The following is a 23,600-nucleotide window of genomic DNA, read 5'->3' as shown; positions in this document are numbered from 1 at the left end:
ATATTAGTTTATATCCCTGAATGCAATAACAACCTAGGTTTAAGTGCCTACAACTTAAAATGCTGTATTTAATAAAACTTGTAAGTAACAACAAATAACACAACCTTGCCTTCATTCTGTAAACTTACTTGAGTGGTGCAGACCCTGTCGCAGCACAAGAGAACGTGCGGTTTTGGCCCGTACGGATGTACATGAGGGGTTTAGGCCAGTTATTTCCCTGTGGTATGGAGATCTTGGGTGGAGTACCCCCTGGTATAGAAGTGGTACAGTTAGAGGCAGGGTCAAGGATGGAGTGAGCTGGCTTTGGGAAAACTGGGCTAAATGCATGTGCGAAAAGTGTTGTGCCAGATTAGCCAGTGAAGTCCGCATAGGCTAATCCGGGATGACACATTCCACCAATAATGGATTTTTCTTTAGAAGAGAATTCCTTTTGCCCAAAAGTACTATAACAGTGGAATGTCTCCTTCCAGATTAGCAAGTGCAGATTGCACAAATTAATCAAGGATGATATGTTACACACATGCATTAATCAAAGTTTTCCCTGAATGTGTGACTCAAATGTTTACCACATGGTTATTTATATCTTTACAGTATTAATATAAAACTAAAATTAAAGCATGAACATATTCATATACTGTTATGTTCAATATATTAGTTTCCATAATATAATTAAAAGAAATAGATCAATTACAAGACTATTGCCGAGCAATATAGTCCCCTACCGGTTCCACCATTGTCAGAAATTCCACTATTGTCAGAATAATTTTTTTTGTTGTTGCCATAGCAGCCAACATTTTTGACGTAGGAACAAAATGAAATGACGTGCAAATTTCCAATATTGACATCTATCCATGTTTCAAGTTTCATGAAAAAATATTAAGAACTTTTAAAGTTATCGCAGGATCCAGAAACCACCATTTTCAGCAATATTTCTAGTCTATTTGTTGCCATAGCAACCCGAATTTTTTATGTAGGAAAACATGAAATGACGTGCATAATGTCCCTATTGCCATCTATCAATCAGTCAAGTTTCATGGAAAAATATTAAGAACTTTTAAAGTTATCGCAGTATCCAGAAAAGTGTTACTGACTGACGGACTGACAGACAGAGCGCAAACCATAAGTCCCCTCCGGTGAAACCGGTAGGGGACAATAAAGGAATATTCTATTACGTTGCATTGACATAATTATGTGCATAAAGAAAACCAAGAATTATCAAAGGTCGCCATGGCACATTGGGTATCATGGTGTACTGGATGTCACGGGTTCGATCCCCAGTGTGGGGGGCGTTTACATCTCCCCATCGATACCAACTACTGGTTAAAGTCCCAGAAAACAGGTTGAACAGCATTTCAAATAAGCCGTTGGCTTTCGATGCAATCAAGATAAAGTAAATATATTCAAACTAAACTAATAAACAAAGGAAATATTTCAAGAGTGTAATTTAAATTAGCAATATCAAATACCAAACTATAATGAAGTGAATACAAATTAGTAACTCTTGATTTGAAATTTACTGTTCTTATGTATATGTATCATTCCAATAAAATTGTTTCCAAATATTTTAATAGATACAACTGTAGTATATGTACACTGACAACCCTTTGTCCATGTATAAGCTACATATTTATGATGTTAACTCTATGCCATATGCTCACATGTGTATATACTAAATTTATTGAATTATATGTATGCGCGACCTTAAAGTGCATAATAAAGATGAAAAGGTTCGTTCAATGTTTTGGTCATTCAGCATAAAAGAAAATTTAACGACAAGGCGAAAGCAGAACTTGATTTTTTTCGGAAAAAACTGTTAATATCCATTAACAAGTAAGCTTTTCTCACTAAAATTGTTTAACCAATGGAAGTCAATCTTCAAAATCTCAACCAAGCAACCAATAATTACCAACATGTTCACTTTGTTATATTGATGACTTAGAATAAATACGATTACTCTAAAAATATGATTGCACAAAATCTGTGAAGTTGTGTCTCTCTTTGTAATATTGCATAAATCATAGAAGGTAAACTTACTGGCATCTATACAGGTAGTAATCACCACACAACATATGATTGCAGACAAGTACATTTTGACATGAGGTTGTTGACGAGCCTGAAAATAAGTTGGAATTGATGACATAGCATATATTAAAGGGATCTTTTCACGCTTTGGTAAATTGACAAAATTGAAAAAAAGTTGTTTCAGATTCGCACATTTTCGTTTTAGTTATGATATTTGTGAGGAAACAGTAATACTGAACATTTACCATGGTCTAATATAGCCATTATATGCATCTTTTGACGATTTTAAAACCTAAAAATTATAAAGCGTTGCAACGCGAAACGATTGAATAATTTGGAGAGTTCTGTTTTTGTCGTTAAATTTTGTGAAACTACGAAGATTGCTTATATAAGGTATAAAATACGTCAAGTATGTGTATTCGGCGGAATAGCTCAGTAGGCTAAAGCGTTTTTACTTCAGGACTCTGGCAGGACTCCAGGGGTCACTGGTTCGAAACCTGCTCCGGGCAATGTTCTTTTCCTTTTTTTAATTTTATTCTTGATCTTTTACTGGAGCTTTTACGATCCAATGTTTACATTTATCAATATAAAGCATTTAATGAATAAGTTAAAAAATGCCAAAATCTGTGAAAAGGCCCCTTTAGTGACGAAAATGCACTGACTTTAAAGAAGGGGTCATGCGTGTATAAGACTTTTAAAGAAATATGTAAACAAATTAAAAATCTTTTAGTAGTTTATCTAGTTTACTACGTTTTTGTTTATTTCAAATATGTTTACATTAAGTGCGTATGTTGATTTCAGACGTACTATTCTCGCAAATCTCTATTTGCGGTTCATCACACGTATTTCTCTAGTGATATTGTTTTGCCTAATGGTAAACCCATTAAGTTTAAGAGATACTGTTCATATTGACTGAACAAATTGTGAAACCTGATAAGAGTAGTCTCGATAAAAGGATTGGTACCGGATGTCTGACATATTTCTCCCCAACGGCCAAATCCATGCAGCAATTTAGATGTATTGTTCAGTGTTGATGACAGATGTTATTCTTTAGTCTGGCAAATATTCTTCGGAGTTATGCAACAACCAAAAGCTACATCAACACTTTATTGAAAAAAGGACTCTGGTGCCCAGATGTGTCGAATACCCCTAACTAATAGAACTGCATATTGGTGCGGCCTAGGGGGACAAGGAGGATCTCACTGTGATTTAGACACTGAATGTTTCTCCAGATCATGCATCTGGGCGTTAAGCTCAGAAAAGGAATAGGGTTTCCAGTTACCAAAATGGTTGAGGTTGTTCAGAATAGATTTGTCAAATTAAAAAAATAGGGTTATAAATAGGCACAAGAACGAGAAAACTTGGCATCAGCAGATAAACTGCCAATGGTGCAAAATAGGAAATAAGCACTATAAATATGACCGTCACAGGCGATCCAGCAAATATGTTTAGGTAAAAGCAAAACATTTAATATTCCTAACAAATGTCGACTTTTTCATAAATGTGTCACATTGAATCGGTCAAAATCAGCTATCCGTTAAGAAGTGTACCAGATGCGCTGTGGCGATGTTATTGGCTCCTTCTGTCAACATGAAATATAATTCTCACAAAGAGAAGATGATTTCCTTTCGTATATTCGTAAATATTATTATTTTCTAGCACAACTATTGTAAATCCCATACCTTTCATGTGTAACAACTTATCCAAGTTCGCATGTTTTAAATACATCTATACATCACAAACATCTATATAAAATGTTAAAATAAAGAAATAGTCCCTTTAATTCACAATACAAAAAGTTATTAAGGTAATGAATAAAACAAAAACCTCAAGATCAAGCCACTTTCATACTCATTGAAAGGAACAATATTTATACGGAACATAAATTTGTAATAATTTCCTTATCGCTTTTAAATATATTGTCCCCTGACTATCCTTTGAATTGTGCACTTGGCAATTGACAGTGAACTCATTAACACATGTCAGACAGTAGTTTTCCTGTTCGTCTTGGAGATGATTCAGTATGTACAATGTTATTTCTTTTAACTTTCTTTCTTTAAGTTTAACATAGTTATTTGTGCATCAATCACCGCAGTTGATTATACCATTGTAACAAAAAGAAGAATATACAATTCATAAAAAAATCAGAATGTTGTATATGCTTCTCTATGAGTTCCTTCTGGCCATTAAAACAAAAATAAGTAAAAGTGATTTTAACGGAACAACTTTGGTAAATATAAATCATAAGTAAGAGTTCAGAGGAGTTGGTGTCATAATATCAATGAAATAAGCGTTTTATAAATTTGCAAATGATTGTGTTTTGAGTCCAAATTTCATTCACATACAATCCACAGATTTATCTTAACAATGTCACTAATCTATGAAGATTAGTTCAAACGACACGCAGGATGTGAAACAATATGTGAAACTAAATGGTATTTAACAAATTTAACGTTAACGTTTATTGTAATTATGCAATTAATTCATCATGTTTTCGTGCCTAAGGTTGAAATACATTAAGCAGAAATACACACTGTTCCGATTTTTTATGTAACACCCTCTTATTACTTCTTCTGAAGGCAACTTAATTATCGTGGTTTACCTTATACATTTTGTATTTCTGTGTCTGTTTGCTATCGAGGTAAGGATGAAGGCTCTAACACGTTTAATAAAATATCATTTAATAAATAAAATCATCGCAGAGTCTGTACGATTTTACGTTGTTGTTGGACCAAGAAAATACACAACGACCCTTATCTCGAATCGTCTACTTGCAGCACGACCCCAAAGAGGTTGACAGCATCGAAGGGCATTGATCAAGGACTCGGGACTCTTGCATTATATTATGACCGCTGTCTACACATTCTATGAGTCATATTTGCTTGGCCTATCGTAGGCATATCGACGTCAATGGCTTGTAGTCACGCCTTGGCCTATCGGTAGGCATATCAACGTCAATGGCTTGTAGTCACGCCTTGGTCTATCGGTAGGCATATCAACGTCAATTGCTTGTAGTCACGCCGATAGGTAGGCATATCAACGTCAATGGCTTGTAGTCACGCCTTGGCCTATTGGTAGGCATATCAACGTCAATTGCTTGTAGTCACGCCGATAACGATCTTCTTAATCCTCAAGTTAAAAGAAATCGTCCAAAGCAAACGCCTGAAAACACTATAGTGTTCACATTTATTGCCAAATCTCTATGCAATTTTAGCATTACGTTTGAAATTGGGTCATTTGGGGTCAAAAACATGGTCACTAAATCAAAATAAAGGAAAAAAATCTTGCAAACACTTAAGATGCCACATGTATTACCAAAATATCATGTTTACGAAAAACATGCAAGAATGTGAGCAGTGAATATGGATCGGAGGACACTGACGAAAATTTCAAGAGAAATCCTGATGTAATTAATTAGTGTGTCATAAATGTAACCAACATATTATTTATTACTAAAAAATGAATAATTATGAAAAGAGTTAATATTGATTGTTTACTTTAATCTGCCATACTGAAAGTATCTTCATTTTCAGACTGAGTTACCAAAAATATTTGGAATCGATCTTGTGTTCAAGGATTTTCGTTCTTTAAGGTGTTTAAATGTAATTGCAAGGGACATGATTATTCTGTATTTTAATGTATTTGTTTTTGTTTACATAAATGTGACAGTTTTTCGAATTTGGTTCATGAAGACGAGCCCGGTTTGGTAGGGCAGGCAGGAGACAGGCCGGTATACATGACATCGTATATACGGACCATACGGAACATGGACCATACTCCCAGACAATACGGCCCAGATTAGCGGACCATACGGGCCAGGTCGGCGGACCATACGGCCCAGATTATCGGACCATACGAACCACATGTTTCTTTACGTCATGTATATTATTATAAAACACGAATATAATACAATACTGTGCTACTATTGTACTATGAATGTGTTTAAAATAAATAAAACGGGAAATGAAACGTTTGTGTCATATTTTTGCAATAGTTATTATTACTCCCAGATTTTAAATTCATTTTAATGTTGTCATGAACTATTCATTTAAGCAGTACGCATCACGAAAACCTGCACTTTAATGGACAGAATATATTTTAATGAAGTTGTAAATTAATATTTATTAAATTTAACATGCCGCGTGGTGAAAACGGTAATAAAAAATTATAACATAATTATTAACTTTAATACATGTCGCGAGGTGAAAACGGTAATAAACATTTATAACATAATTATTAAATTTAATACATGCCGCGTGATGAAATATATTATTATTGCAATAGGGTATGACACTCGAATAAGTGACTCGTACGTTTGTATATTGGATACGCCCTATTTATGACACCTACTGATTGATCTTATCTATTACAGAACAGAACAGAACAGAACAGATAGTTTATTTGCGACTAAAGCATATACAGCTCATCGTCAAAAACAATAAATCAATCATAAATACATATACATACACATGCGTCAAACTAACAACAAATGTTTATGCATTTTTACACATAGATGATTTTTGTGAGAATGCAATATGAAAGAGAAGGCTCTTAATTGTTAAACAAAGTTAAGTAAATGATTATGATCCGTTAGTGATTGAGAAAAATAAAATATAGACATTATGCAGTTATAAATTATTTACAAAATCACAATTTTGGGGAAAAAACTATTCTCTCATAAGAATATAAATTTTCGGCTCTTAGTTTAAATGCTTTTATACAAAAATTAGCTAGACATATCAATACAGATTTTCTAGTCTAATTCAACAATTACAGTTATTGATAATATACCCTTATGGATTAACACGTCTGTAAGCACCAATTAAAGGTAAAGTGTGATAATCGTTATAATTGTAGACAACAATGGCTTATGTTTGCACATCCGGTGTGCTATTTATAACATAAATATTGATTGATGTTGATATTTACACTAATGCTAATAGAGTGAGCACGTCTTTAATTACTAATTAAAGGTAAAGTGTGACAATCATTATTATTGAAGACAATATAAATATCAAGTATGGACATGGTCTTACCATATTCGAAAAAAAATGCCCACGCCTCCATGTTTGATTTGCTTAAGGAGAATTTACTCCAACTCAAGAGCGGTCACTTGTGACAAGTGCCAACGCTGGCATCATATCCGATGTGGAAACACCGGGATATCGGAGGAGGTATATGACGAAGCGGTTCGAAATCAGGATGAACTGCGTTTCGGTTGTTTGAGGTGTCGTCACTACGATACCTCTGATGATGACATGGATTTAGATGAAGTCGTCCACGTACTGCGGGTGCCTGATGCACCGACGGGCATTGAAGCAACACAGGCTGCTCTGTTGTTGCACGGAGAGTCAGAAAGCGGGGATAATATGGACGCGGTGGGAGCAGATCAATCAACGTCAATGTTTGACGTTAGTCGCCCTGAGCGTTCCATGGAATCGGAAGAAGATGAGACGTAAGTTGGCCGATTCAAAATGCATAACATTAATAACATAACATTATTCCTATGTTTTAAATCATATTATAGCAATACATTATAATCTATCACTATAGTCATATATTATATATAATATACATATATCACTTACTCATTTGTTAATTAAATAAATTAATTGGGTGGACAAATTAAAAAGTTATCATAAACATAATATACAATAATAGATCAAACAAATACAAATATTTGCTGTTCTATACAAATAATAATAACATTCCTTTGTTTTATTTCTTATTATAACAACAATTAGAATTGTTCTACTTTACACTTAAGTTCTATATAACAACAAAAGCATTTATTCCGCAATAAAGCTTATACAAACCCGCATTATATATGCATTATTCAATTTATAGTATATATCGCATACTTATTTGATTAAATTAATTTAGTATTATTCATATTAATTAATGTAAAGTAATCAACAATGATTTCTTTCAGTGACCTCAACGATGAAACCGTCCACGATGTCGAACTAGATGGTACACCTACGTACACTGTGGTGGATGGTGGTTCCAAGAAAGGTTCGCGGAAGCTAGTATCCAGTGAAGGCTATGCGTTTGTGTTGAAGAGAACCCTGGTCTCTGGTGTGACGGAGTGGCGATGTCCGAGGAAAGGGAACTGGTTGTCCGGCGGTCATCAAGCAAACTGAGGATGCCTTTGTGAAAGGATCACGGGGACACAGTCACCCAGCAAATCCCGGCCTTCTCACTGCTGTTCAGAACGCGACAGAGGTAATTATATTTAATTTATCTGTCATAAAATTTCCTAACATTTTTATTTGATTAGCCCAACGTCGAAAGTATACAGGACTTTAAACTAATCGAACTCTTTATTATCACGTGTTTCGCTTTTAATTACAGAATTAAATAAAATGTTCAATCATTTTTAATAGTTGCTAGTACGTGTTTTGCTTTCAATTACAAATCAAAGCGGCAGCTCGAGGTGACATGTTCGAGAGTGCATCTGTCATTGTCCGTCGTGTGTTGGAGGAATTAAACGACCCAAACCTACCACCGGTGCTCGAAACAGTGAGAAGAATCTGTGTAAACTCGCCAACAGGTGTCGCAAGAACATGCGACCAACAGACCCAGTATCGACAGAATATGAGGTAAGATAGATCCCATTCGTTCTGTGCATAATAGTTTAGTTAAAACCTATATATTTTAGCTCGATTGCATCGAACGCCGTAGGCTTATATACACGCTTTCGAGTCCTATACATCGCGGATTTAAGTGGCAACTTAAAAACAAATAGATGACGTTCAATATATCACTTATTCCATATTTTGTTGATTTTTTTAAAGATGTTAAAGGGTAATGTACAATAGTCTATCAAAAATTTCTTTTTCAGCTCGATGAGCAGTACCTGAGCGATGCGCTCAACGATCCCTTCTACAGGGAACGGTCACGGTAACGGACCGAAAGCACGTGATTCTGGCGACGGACACGCAGTTGGAGCTGCTGGCGAAAGCTAAAACCTGGTACTTGGACGGAACCTTCAAAGTCGTCAAGGCGCCGATAACGCAGCTGTTCTCAATACATGCCTTCGTGAAGTATGAAGGTGTAGTGAAACAGTTGCCACTGTGCTTCAATCTCATGACTGGGAGACAACAAAGGGATTATAAAAAGGTAAATATTTTATCACGTATTTGATAACTAATGCTATTTTCAGTATGGTTTATTTTCAGTTATTTTCAGTTATTATTGATATTATTATAACCATCTTTTCAGGTGTAGCAGAAAGTAAACTCGCGTCACATATTTGATAACTAATGCTATGTTCAGTATGGTTTATTTTCAGTTAGTATTGTTTGTTTATTAATCTTTTCAGGTGTTGCAGAAAGTGAACACTCTTCTCAGTGAACTTTGTTCTTATACATTGCGAGTATAGATCTCGAAATTGTTATGAATATAGTTTATATATATATATATATATATATATATATATATATATATATTTGTTTTATCTGTTTGTATTTTGTTTGATTGTATGTATGTAATAAACCTTTGTTCTTGTACATTTGTTTGCTCACATCTCACAAAATTGCTATAAATGTTGTTGTTTTTTGTTTTACATATATATGTATTTGTTTAGAAGTATTCTATACATGTGTGTCTGAAATTGATGTGTATTTATGATGTCCAGGGCCGTACCCAGGATTTTTTTACTGGGGGGGGGGGCCCAACCGGGGAGGGTTTGGGAGGGGTCCCCCCTCCCTATATATGTACTTTTTTTAATTTGGCACTTTGCAAGGTGAATTTTAATGCTTATAAAAAACGTATTTTGTGATATGAATTAATGGAATATAACAAGTAAATCAGCACATTTCGGAAGTTTTAAGCTTTAAACATTGGTGTGAATCCACAAAAATATTAAAAGCTTTAGATTTCCGAAACTTACAGGTTTAAACTGACGATTATCCACATCAACTCTCGTATTGCTTCCACCATTTTTTTCACAAATCAATAACGTCACAGGTTTTTTTAATCTGATTTTTTGGGAAAGACCTTGTCATTTTTGAGGAAAAAAAGAAACGCCTAATTTTTGGGGGAATTAATGAAAGTCTTAAATAATCAATTTAACATATTTTACTATTTTCAAACAAATTCAAGGAAAGATATTATTTAATTATACAATATTTTTCTACACTGGATCAGGTTAACTTATATAATGAGATCGATTTGCTGTTTCAATCTTCATTTTTTTATCAATGAGCCATCAATAGGTTGATATTACTCAATTCTCGGTACTCAATTATTTTAAATACTGAATTCTGCCAAATTCTTATCTGTTGCTCGGCAAATTTATGAATCTGTTTTTCTTTTAAACAAACATGTTAACTATCTCATCATATTCTTTTTCAGTAATTTCCTTTCAAAAATTATAAATACTCAGTTTCAAATATTCAGTGTTTTTGTTCCGGTTCAAATTCAGGACTCTATTCTCAATGCAAAAAGTATATATTGGGACCTTAAAATTGCCAATAAAAGGTTTAAAAAAAAACAACAACAATTAAACTTTAAGAAGGGAAAAATACGTCTAGGGCCTTCTCAAAGGAGGAAAAAAACTTGCGACGGCAATTATCAGACCATATTCTACGAACTCCTGTAGCAGTTGCTTCCATTCGCTGCACGTATCAAAATACATATTACATCGATAGATGAAGCATTCATGATCACAATAGGGGACTGATCGGGGATGTGTGTACAAGGCGATAAAAAAAACATTGCCTAGAGGCTTATCTCGATTGGCGAGCGTTAATCCCCTTGTTTATCAGGGACAATAAAACATAGCTGCTCTTTTGTTTTGAGGGAAAGTGTACTGTGGGCCCTTGCACGAGAGAAAAAATTGCAGTCGGCCGATTATTAAAAAAATCATAGTTCGACAGCCAGCTGGGGGGGCCCGGGCCCCTGGGCCCATGGCCTGGGTACGGGCCTGATGTCGATATTATAACAAACAATAAAGGAATTTACAAACGTATCCATATTTGTGTCCTTACATGCTTAATCATGAAATTCTTCAATTTTAATATTTTCTTAAATTTATTCAATCAATATTGAAGGAACACGAAAGAAATATTAATTAAGACATGGCCCGTATGCTTCCCAAATCTGGGACGTATGGTCCGCAAATCTGGGCCGTATAGTCCGATAATCCTTACACGATGAAATCATATAAAACATGCTTTAATGAACATGAAATACTACAATTTTAATATTTTCTTAAATTTGTTCATGCAAAATTGAAGGAACACGAGATAAATATTAATTAAGACATGGTCCGTAGGCTTCGCAAATCTGGGCCGTATGGTCCGCAAATCTGGGCCGTATAGTCCGATAATCTGGGCCATATGGTCCCTAATCCCATGACATTGGGCGACATACGTAAGGTCGTTCATACATTTGCAAGGCCAACTGTCAAAAGTTTTGAATATCACCGTCCGAAATATCGTGCCACAGTAAAAATGACAATGTTAACAAAATTAATATGTAAACAAGTAATATTTGTTCACTTTGTCATTTGGCTGGACAGTCACTAATGGTGTTGCTATATCGCACGATAAATATGGTGTTTCTATCGCACGATGGTCTAATATGTCTAAGACGGATATACCTTGCATGCTAATACCTCATTTTACGTAGCACTCATCTACGGGAAATATGCAGGTTACCTTGCATGCTAATACCTCATTTTACATAGCACTTATCTATGTGAAATTCGCAAGTTACCTTGCATGCTAATACCTCATTTTACATAGCACTCATCTACGGGAAATATGCAGGTTACCTTGCATGCTAATACTTCATTTTACATAGCACTCATCTACGGGAAATATGCAGGTTACCTTGCATGCTAATACCTCATTTTACATAGCACTCATCTACGGGAAATACGCAGGTTACCTTGCATGTTAATACCTCATTTTACATAGCACTCATATACGGGAAATATGCAGGTTACCTTGCATGCTAATACCTCATTTTACATACCTTGCATGCTAATACCTCATTTTACATAGCACTCATCTACGGGAAATATGCAGGTTACCTTGCATGCTAATACCTCATTTTACATACCTTGCATGCTAATACCTCATTTTACATAGCACTCATCTATGAGAAATATGCAGGTTTCGTGTAAAATTGCCTGCCTTTCACAGCCATGACACCATTTCCTATATAGCATTACATCAGAGCTAACAGGTGCAAAGTATTGCAACACTATTTTGTTTAAGTATTTTTGTTTGTTCAAAGATTAGTAACTTCGAAAATATGATGACTGGATTTCTTTGATTGGATAGCATGAACACGGGTAATGAAAACAACATACTGTTTACTTGTGAAAGCAATTTATTTGTTCTTATCGAAGGAAAAATCATTCAATGATACATGTTACCATTTTAACGATTAACATATACTGTATGAATTGCATTGGTCATATATTGTGAAGATACAGATTTTCCATGGCAAAAACATCTTCTGTACCTTCTATATACAGTATCATGGAACTTGACACGTCGACAATTATTTGAAAGAGTTTAGTATTATACCGCAACATGCTGTAAATTCAACATGCATAAACATTAATTCATGGAAATGACAAAGACACAATATTGTAATTGTATACACATTAAATGTGAGAAACGCAACTAAGTTCTTTTTAAATTAAGAAATTCTTACAAATAAATTATCAGCTGTATTCAAGTCAATTTAGACGTTTGTTTTAAACATTTTGAAAACTATCGATAAATCTTACAATATACGTGAATGTATCAAAAGTTTTAAAGAGAACTTTGCATTGCCTACACAAGATTACTTAAAATTTGAAAATACGTTGGTCAAAAATATCAAACCAGGTTAAATCACCTTTCGCGAGTGTACAATTTTACAAAACAATAAAATTTTAACATACGCTGAGGGCATAACATTAACCTGGACTCTGACAACCTGCAAACCAATGTGGAGAGAATGATTTTGTGATACCATATTCTGTATTTACATAATTACACACACTATTTACAAACACACTCTTTAACATGACACTTAAATGGGGCACACTTGTCAGTAATATCACTATGAGAGAGCAGGCATGTATTTATGTATGTGCATTATAAAGAAGCCGCACTCTGGGAGAACCAGGCTTAATGCATGTGCTTACAATGTTGTTCAAGATAAGCCTGTGCAGTCAAGTGCTTATAATGTTGTTCCAGATTAGCCTGTGCAGTCCGCTGGAACACCTTAGGAAAGACATTTTTAACCCTCATAGAATTCTTCCTTTCAAAAAAGTTCCTTGTAAACAAAAATCCAGTCTAGGTGGACAGTGTTTCCACTGAGTAGCCTACGCAGACTGCACAAGTTTATCTGGGACAACACTTTATGCACATGCACTAAGCATGATATTCTCAAAGCGCCACTCATATGAGCATGTATGTGAAGTTTTGCAACATCTCTTTTAATGTAGGAATGCTGCTGATGGGTAACTAACATGTCTACAAGTGAAAAATGAATATTTATTTACATACTCTTATAGATTATTTTTGTTTGTATAATCATATGTTTCCGCATACATTCATTTAGAAAATGTGGGTATGTTATACCTTACGATTCACACTGAAAATATCAACATAAAGCTTGTTAATATTTAAATTCACATTCAAAATGTTTTAACATTGTAACATGATATAAAATTTATGAAATTTGATTCACAACAGAAAAAAACCCACTAATGCAACATAATTATACTAGATTTAATTAGAACTGCATATATTAGTAAACATGTTATGTTATTATATACATTTGCAATCTACTATTAAGCACTTAAAACTACATTTCCAACAACCATGTGAACAATGCTAAAGTGTATAAGAAAATATGTATAAAATAATCACCTATACTATAATTATACATAAATCTTTTACAAGTATATTATCAAGAAACTAAAATTCTAAATTAAAAACCTAATCTAAAACATTGCGATATAATGAGAAGTTATTGTTACAAAAAAGTTGTAAGCAACAGAAAAGCATGTCTAACTTAATTAATACACACAGCATGCCTGAACAATATAGCATAAAAACTGTAAAAATAGAAAAAAAATAAGCAAATGTAATGATGACAAAGATTTATCTTTTTAATATGTATATTAATAATTGATTTATGAAAACTGTACCTTTTTAGTTTTTTAGATCCATTAACATTACATGGAATCTTACTGTTCACTTTTCCATTCCACTTGATACTTGGTTTAAATAACGACTTCCTTTTAAAATTGAAGTAACAAAACTAGCCTGTTCTAAAGGAATGTATGTAAGCTCACACTTTTAGCAAACAATCATTTTCCATACCAAATATTACAGGCAACCACAGTTGTTTTTCATGATTTAATCCTTTATCAAACACATTGGCTAAAATGGATCATTCTTATCACAATTTTTGCACTAAATAATTATAGATGGCCAAATTAACATTAGACAAATGCTAGACTCTCTCGATAATTTGAACTTGTAAAATATGGTTCTTTAAAAAAGAAATCACAACAGCCAAAAGGCATACAACCACATTAATAAATAAATAGTTTACAAATCTTAATTTTAGTTATTCTTTAATTTGAAATGAAGGTTATATGAATGGTTCTGTATCTACAAGTGAAACATGTCAACTAATAAGAGTACATAGAAGAAAAACCCATGCAAATGTATATGGGGATTAATGTTGCTTAATTTCTGGATATGAACCGAGCTCGGTGAAAAGGCTGTTGAAGGCATGTGCACATAGTGTCATCCCAGATGAGCCTGTGCAGTCTGCACAGGCTTATCAGGTACGACACTTTCTGCCTATACTGGATTTAAACCAAAAATATCATAAAAGTAGAATTGTCCCTGATTAGCCTGTGTGGACTGCACAGGCTAATCTGGGAGTGTGCACATGCATTAAATGACCTTTTCACAGAGCACAGCCCATATTCATATTTATGAAAAAATACAGCAATATACATAGCATTCAGTTGAACAAATAAAACCTTGGGAAACATGATATGTTTTACAAACAACTAAACATGACGATAAAAGCAAAGAAAGTACAATATGTTTATCTAACAGTAAATGTTAAAGCTTACATGAGCACTTTAAAAGTGATTAATATGAATACAATGATGACAAGTAGGTCAATGGTAATGATTATCTTGGTGAAAAACACTTAAGAAACAGGCCAGGATTTAATGGTGATGATAATTATGGTGACATTTGCGAAAAGAATATAAGGTGAATGAATTTAAAGAAAAGTGACATCAAAAAACGAAAGGACTAATGTTAGTTTTAATGGAAAAAATCACTACCAAATTGCAAAAATACCAAAAAAATCAACCATTATTATAGCATGATAAGGAATGAAATAATTATTGCCTATTAAAAAAAAAATATTGCCACAGTTAACATATCACATTACAGATTTATGTAGTATGGGTATATGTATATACAATGTCCAATCTTCCATATATACGCAGGTATTGATACATACAGGTATGTACAATGGACCTCCCCTCACATATGTCAAGAAGTCAACAGGTTACATATCACACATATGAGTTAGTCTCTAGGAAAATTGGGCTAAATGCATATGAGTAAAGTATTTATCAGATCGTCCTGTGCAGTCAGCACAGGCTAATCAGGAATGGAACTTTCCACCAAGCCTGGATCTTTGTTTAGAAAACACTTACTTTAAAAGAAAAACTCAATAAAAGTGGCAAGTGTCATCCCTGATAAGCCTGTGCAGTTAGCCTGTGCAAACTGCACAGTCTAATCTGGGATAGTACTTTGAGCATTCAAAGAAAGCCTGGTTTTTCCCAGAGACATGTTCATATATACGTCAGCTCACAACCCCCGAAGCAAATTAAACAACCAAAAGTACTTGTATAGGCAAACCATTGATAAAACAAAAGTGCATAATAAACAATATATTACTGGATTATTTATAACAATTCAGTAATCTTCATTTATAGTTTACATAAATCTTACGTTTTGTGTTCCCTATAAAGACTTATAAAACAGCAAACTATGGATCATACTCTTAGTTCACAATATTAAAATAATGAGCTAAAAAAGCAAATAAGTTACATGTAAACATGTGTAAAGAGTACAAATAAACATAAGTGAATATCATTTTTTATGAAATTCCTAAAAGACCATTGTAACCTGGTCATTGCACAGTACATAAAATTATGCCAATGTGAACCAATGAAAACGATGATACGATCTATTGTATATGCTGGTTTAATTTATAAATAATATAAAATGGTAAATAAAATAATTAATCAGTTGTAATTGAAGCAACATTATTACTGTAAGTATTAGTAAAATTAATATATAATCAGCGATAAATGCATGTTTGCTGCACATCTTTGAAATGAGCTTTCTTTATCAAACTTTAAGAAATGTACAATAGGAAGTTTATTTAGACATAAAGGACTCGACATTACCTCATTGTAACAATACACAGATTTAACACATTAAAAGCTTGCACTTCCATAATCCATCCATAAAATTTTGTGATATTTTATATCATATATATGAAAAGTAAATAATTTATTTTTACATAGAATTTAAATAATTGATTGTATGTTAATTTCCACTACAGTTCCATGTTTAAGGGTCACATCTAAATACAAAAGCTAAATGATCTTGTTCGATACACGGGTACTAGTTTAAACCATCAAATCATTTAGCTATTTTAAATTAATGACAGTAGTTTGAGATGAGTGGACCTCTTGTTAAAGTGTGATACATTAACCTCATATTTCGCACGTGAATAACAGGTTTTATTATGATCGACCAGTGGTTAGTCCAGCATATAGTGCTACTCTGTTTTAATCTTTTCCCCTAAAAGTAGCAAAGTAAAAATGGTAAAATTCTAGTAGGAAAGGCCTTTTATAAAATATAAATTTCTGATGGACTACAAATATGAAAAAAAAACACGTATCTTAGTCGTAAAGGGTTAAGTAATATTCTCCTGAGATTTGACCCCGGAAGTTCAACTTTGATGAGTAAAGCAAGTAGTAGAATCAAATATTGTGCTTTTTGTGATTTTTTTCTTGTGAGGAGTAAAAAAAACACGCGGAAAATAAAATAAAATGCGATACACATTTACAAACTCATATCAACTCTGTCATCAACGAACCAAACCAAACAAAAAAGTTTTTTAGCAAGTACATTCGATTAACCATATTACGATGTTCACAACTTTGAACACCGACATTTTGAAGACGGAAAATATAAACCAACCAAGTATAGGTTGATCATGTATCCTATCTTATTTGGACCACTGAATACCCTTTAGTGATATTGCAACCAGAGATCGAAACCGTTCAATTAATAAGTAATCACACTACACTAGATCACTGCATCCTACATTATAGCTTAATTTGAGCTATCATGTACCTTTTTACCTCAATAGTATACACAAACACAAGCCTTTTTCACAGTCTGCATCCTCCCTGCCACAACTCATAGGCCGCCTCTATTTGAAAGACAATGAATTAATACATGTAACATATCGTCTGATTGCATCAATCAAACTAAGCAGAAGACTGTTAGGGCAGCTAGGGATTATCTTAATCCGGTTTGTTCAGACTTATTAATTTATATGGCTGTAGCATTAATAAAGATGGACACGTAGCAGTTGAATGGCCAAATAAAACCTGAACAGCAATTTAAAGAAAGTCATATACAAGTATGATATCATATCAATTATGTCATCAACGAATCAAAACCAACAAGAAAGTTCTTTAGCAAGCACATTTGATTCACCACTTTACGATGTTCACAACTTTGAATGCCGGCATGTTGAAGACGGAAAATATAAACCAACCAAGTATAGGTTGATCATGTATCCTATCATATTTGGAACACTGAATACCCTAAAATGATATTGCAACGATATATCGAAACCGTTCTAATAATAAGCAATTGCTCTACACTAGATCACTGCATCCTACATTATAGCTTAATTGGAGCTATCATGTACCTTCTTACCTCATTAGTATCCACGAATTCACTGCCTTTTCCACAGTCTGCATCCTCCATGCCACAACTCTATTGCAATGAAAATGAATTAATACATGTAACATTAAGTATGTTTTTATCAATCAAACTAAGCGGGAGATTGTTAGAGAAGCAAGTGATATTTTTTGTTATGCCGTTTGTTCAGACTGATCAATTTAGATGGGCTCGTAGCAATAATTAAGATGGGCCCGGAGCATTTTGTGAATCAATACGAATGATAATTTACCATCAACAATTATAATTAAAGAGAATAAAGCGAGCACTAACCGTTCAATTAATAAGTAATTACACTTCACTTGATCACTGAATCCTACATAATAACTTAATTGGAGCTTTCATGTCCCTTACCTCAATATAATCTGACCCGTTCTCCATGACTTCACTCCCGTTCCCAAAGTCTGTCTCATCTATGCCACTGGTCAAAGGCCGCGCCTATTGCAAGTAATGTACATAAATTGGTGTAACATATAGTCTGTTTTCATCAATCAAACTAAGCAGAAGACGGTTAGGCCAGCAAGGTATTATTTTAATCCGGTTTGTTTCAGACTAATTAATTTAGAAGGGCCCGTAGCATTTTCTTAATTCATATGAATGAAAGTTACAATAAACAATAATAAGTAAAGAGAATAAAGCGAACATTAACCACTTAATAATGGTGTATTGACTATTTAATGTTATTTTTGTTACAAATCCATAATTGACTCATAATAATATGAATTTGGTTTGTTTGTTTGTGTGTTTTTTAGATTGTTTGCAGATTTCAATAACATTTCACTTCAGTTATACCATAACTATTCTGACTGTTCCTGGGTTAGCTGGGTTCACCAGTCATTTGTGCACATATCAGTAACTGACAACTGCCTAATAAGGATGAATGACCAAAAATAATAACATGAAAAATCTCTACACTTATAAAATAACATCTGCGATACTCTGATTTATAGGCCAGCGCATACACCAACTGCGTTAGACGGCCAGATTATAAGATATCACTGATGACAAGATCAATCTTTTGTGTTAAGATCACTCAGTCTGGGATATATTATAAAAAGTAGACTTTTATGCCTATAAGATTGAATGAAAAAGGAGATGATTAATATTCTTTGATGCCCTTTAGACATTGTCAGACTTTGTTACCAGAAAAATTATTTTACAACGCAACAAAATCAGCATAATAGCTCATAAAACTACGTAATGCTTCCGACGCTGCCCGAAGCCAATCTCACTAGGCTCATGATAGTTCAAATATGTCGCGGGAAATTCACATGGAATATTTGGTCCACAAAAAATAAAAACGAGCAGTTTGTATTTCGTTAAATCTATGTTTCCATACAAAATCTAGCGTTGAAACTTTAGCTGGTGCTATAAGTAACACTGATATTATATAGGTTAACTTTATTTTACGAAATAGTTTACGAAATACATGTTGATGTTGAGTGTCTATGGAGCAGCGCTTCCGTTAGTGGACGTCCGGGCGTAAATTACGCCCGAAAACAGCAGTCGTACGTCCATTATGCAAATGGTGGAAGTCCCTTGGACGTCCGATAATCCACATGTACGCTGTTTGCGAATACACAACACGCACAATGTCAACAGTAAATCGGGTTATTTAGACGGTTAACTCCGCCCAAACACCTATAGGTCTTTGCTCCGCCTAAGAGCTACAGTTTTCAATGAATTTCTCAGCGAGTGGTCAATATTGATTTTCCAGCTGTCAATCACATGCTTCTTGGTAAGCGTATCAGCCAATCAGCGCTTAGGCAGCAGAATACATGCTGACCCCACGTGAAGCTGTATACAATAATATTAGCGACCTTTGCGCTACGAAGTTTTTATTGAGCAATCAAAGTTAATTAGGTCAACGCTTTCCTCGAGGAAGGATGGCGTGACGTTGTACATGAAGTCTAATTTTTGCATGATTTTCATGTGTGCACGAAAAACACGGGAAATGTTTATTTGTTGCTAGAATGTTCTTAACTTTCCGTGAATAATAAAATCTGGAAATGATTTCGGATTACACGTTTGATTTATAAGCATTTGAATATACTTAAATTGAATAACGTTAATTGTACACCGATTGTCATAACGCATAATGCAACAAGTAGTTAAATAACGTGTTTTGAAATTGCCTAACTAAGCATATTGGTCTACATGCATGAATGACCTGACAAGTTATATTGCGATTCGGAATTAAGTGTACTCGGTATAATTAAAAGAAAGACGCTTTTTTTACACTCCAAAATTCGCTTTCACTTACGCAAACTTTTCTGAAAGGAGGTACATAATACATTTTAGTTAAGTCGTTGATTTGTTGTAATCACTAAATATGAACGTGCTCTATGCTCTCAAATCACGTCACGTGATTAACGCATGTTCAATGGGAATTCCCCCATCCCACAATTCAATTTGTATATGCCAAAATGGCGGACGTTGCAGACGTCAATATTGGTCGTATTTTGGTTTTCAAAATATAAATCGTAATAATACTGGATTATCGGGTAATGGATAGAGTTGGAACCTGTACGTATGTTAAAATTCTAAAATAAAAGTGGGACTTCAAAATTTATGTTTGGGACGTCCAAAATTTTAGGCTTGGAAGTCAGGACTTCCAACTTTTAAAAGCTAACGGAAGCGCTGATGGAGCTTTAAAAATAATAAGCGGGCCAAAATTGCCATTTGGACTTGAGTCACTAAATTGAGTTTAAAGAATCTTATCAGTATGTAACAACTGAAAGGTCTGGTTCGAGACATTAAATCACCGAAGAACAGAGATAATGAAAATGTCGAAAATAACCAAAAATCTTTTAAATTATTTGAATATAGTAGTCCTATTTACATAAGCAACATTTCTTTGATATTATTATACAATCTTTGGTTTATAACAAAAAAGTGGTCAAAGGTTCTAAATTTTGTTCATCCACATATTCTCATACGTATGGCAAACTTGTTCTCAAGCGAAAAATTAAATAATTGATAATAGACAATTTTTTTTGAGGACAGTATGCCAATCCTTTTGAATACTCAATTATCAGGTAAGCTTTAAATGTCAAAAGAAAGAAAAGGACAATTAGAAAAAGTGAGCAAAACTTGGATTTTAGTCAAGTTAGGAGGGATTTAATATAAGAGATGTTATACAATCTCACCTAATGTATTTAAATAATATCCTATAAAATAATATGCAATAATATATATACGAAACGGTGAAGCACTCATAGTAGAAGTGACAAAACTCACATCAACTAATTCTTTGGTATATATTGTGCAAGTTATGTTTCGGATCCCCAAATGTGAAAGAACTGTATTCGAAATATATCTTCAATCCAGATCAACATAAACATGTGTTAATTTTTATATTTCCCATTTCAATTTTATACAAACTTTGCATGCATTTTCTTATTTAAACATCATATAAGTAAAATTGCTAGTATATATTTCACGGCCTTAAAAAGTAAAAATCTTTAGGTACTAGGATAAACCTAACACTTTTGAAAATAATTAAGTCAACCTGAATTAAGCAAACATTTACAGATTATGTATACAGTTAAATCTTAAAACTATAACGGCTGTGAACAATCATACGAATAGAAATGTGGGAGGACTTATATATACGTCGTTATGAAAATCAAACAGCATTAAGAGAGCACAGAGCTTTGCAGGTCATGCTTGTTAGCTACTTTACAATATGAATAAATTCCAAACAAAAATGAAATAGGAATGTACCAAAAACATCATTCATTTATTCATTGTCAATAAAAGTTACTTTCGTGAGAACTATCACGTGTCGTTCCAGATTTGTCTGCGCAGTCCGAAAAGGGACAATATTTTCTGCCTATACTTGATTTCCGCTAAGAAGATACTTCATGTAATCGAAAAATTACAAAAGTGGAAATCGGACTGCAAACTCTTTTCTGAGACACACTTCGGGAATATGCATGAAGCCACATTTTCGTAAATGAAGGAATATTAGTTACAGTGATAGTAACTGATGATGTATATCCCATACACCATCAGTACTAACTGTGTAACGATTATATCTCAACCGACTACTCGATTACTTAGGATGTATGGACATTACTCGGTGTGTATGGAAAATGTACCATGGGTAAGTGATCGCTCAAGGCTAATCGGATTAGGTCATTTTTGTACGAGGTGAGATATTCGTTTGTACTTCCACAAACAAGAAACCAAGTGAAGGATACCCATGGGAAAAATATTTCTGACTTTCAGTGTTGACTTAAAACATAAAATAAAACACTAACAAAAAAGATTTATTCAGCATATTTTAAAACAGCGATTGTAAGCAACGCAACTTTTTAAAAGAAAACATTATAAATGTTTAATTATAGCATTATGTGTGAATTTATATTACTTTTGTGTTGTAAGTTTCGTTTAGTTTGTATCTTACTGTTGTCGTTGTATAATGTTTTTTCCATTAAGTCATATATACCATATGTTGTTTTATTTTTCTTCAAATTTTTCTCATCTTACATAATATTTCATCTCGTGTTATATGATGATAATTTAGCCAGCCTTATATCAATGGCATTTGTGAGTTTATACAGAATATCGATTTTCATTCAAAACTAATAACAGGAATTAAGATGTTAAAAAATGTTTATTGTTTGAAACAGCACATTTCCAGTTTCGAATCATTATTTTATAAACCTCATGAAGATTATACAATTTTAACCAATGCTATCTTAAAACTAATGTCCTCTTAAGTTAGCTAAGAGATTATTTTGTGATTTTATCTCATATATCATCTCATGTTACATCAAGTTAGTGGACCCAATGTTATGTCATTGTATTTAATATCTTATTGTATGCTAAAATTATTTCATCTGATATTATCCAAATGTTAAGTTATCCCGTTTTATCTTATTTATCATAATTTTATTTTTATTTAGTTAACCTATTCATATATCATGCAATTTCATATAATATTATCTCATATCGTACCCATATCTTTTCCCATCTTACCTCTGCATTCAAACCGGTCTCCCCATTTATGGAAACGTCATACAAGTCATCACTGTAATGGCAGGAGAAAAGGTAAGCACTATTTTGAAGAAAGAATATCAGACAGTAAGGTCACGCTACTCTTGCGTAGGTAAAACTCTTATCGCACTCAGCCGAATCATAAAGATTAAACACTTCTCTTGCTTGGGTCAGACATAAAGGTTACAGTCTACTCTCAATTAGACCTGGTCACTCATATTCTTGCTCAGGACAGACATAAAGGTTACAGTGCACTATCATTCAAGCTAGACATATAGTTTCCACTTTCACGCAGGCCAGACAGAATTGTTACACTGTAATTTCAGTCATGTCAAAAATAACTTATACAGTCTTCTTTCTCCCATACAAGCCAGAATGTAACATTCTAATTACATACAGACAAGGGTTACACTAAACTCAGACCAAACATAACAATTAGACACTTCTATCAATTAATATATAATTAGTATATATAAGTATATATAAGTATATAATTAACACTCCACTTTCACCATGGTCACATAGTAAAAA

The 23,600-nt window shown here is 33.6% G+C and overlaps 2 protein-coding genes across 5 annotated transcripts in view; both read right to left on the bottom strand.

Annotated features, from left to right (window-relative positions):
* Positions 1-23,600, bottom strand: part of LOC127857451 (uncharacterized) — a 295,553-nt gene that overhangs the window by 131,163 nt on the left and 140,790 nt on the right. Inside the window, exon 9 of the mRNA XM_052393846.1 lies at positions 129-249. Within this exon, the coding sequence (XP_052249806.1) occupies positions 129-249 (121 nt within the window). The remainder of the gene's footprint in view (positions 1-128; positions 250-23,600) is intronic.
* Positions 12,349-23,600, bottom strand: part of LOC127858464 (neurofascin-like) — a 254,106-nt gene continuing 242,854 nt past the window's right edge. Inside the window, exon 22 of one of the 4 annotated variants that reach the window (XM_052395649.1) lies at positions 12,349-12,501. The gene's annotated coding sequence lies outside the window, so the exon portion shown is untranslated. Of the gene's footprint in view, positions 13,254-13,337; positions 13,905-23,600 lie in introns of those variants that run through there. The other 3 variants (XM_052395651.1, XM_052395650.1, XM_052395655.1) reach the window with 3 other exon arrangements.

The sequence above is a fragment of the Dreissena polymorpha genome, chromosome 14, assembly GCF_020536995.1.
Source record: "Dreissena polymorpha isolate Duluth1 chromosome 14, UMN_Dpol_1.0, whole genome shotgun sequence".
In the NCBI taxonomy this organism is placed as follows: domain Eukaryota; kingdom Metazoa; phylum Mollusca; class Bivalvia; order Myida; family Dreissenidae; genus Dreissena; species Dreissena polymorpha.
Note: the sequence above shows the minus strand (reverse complement) of the source record. Positions and strands in the feature narration are given on the sequence as shown.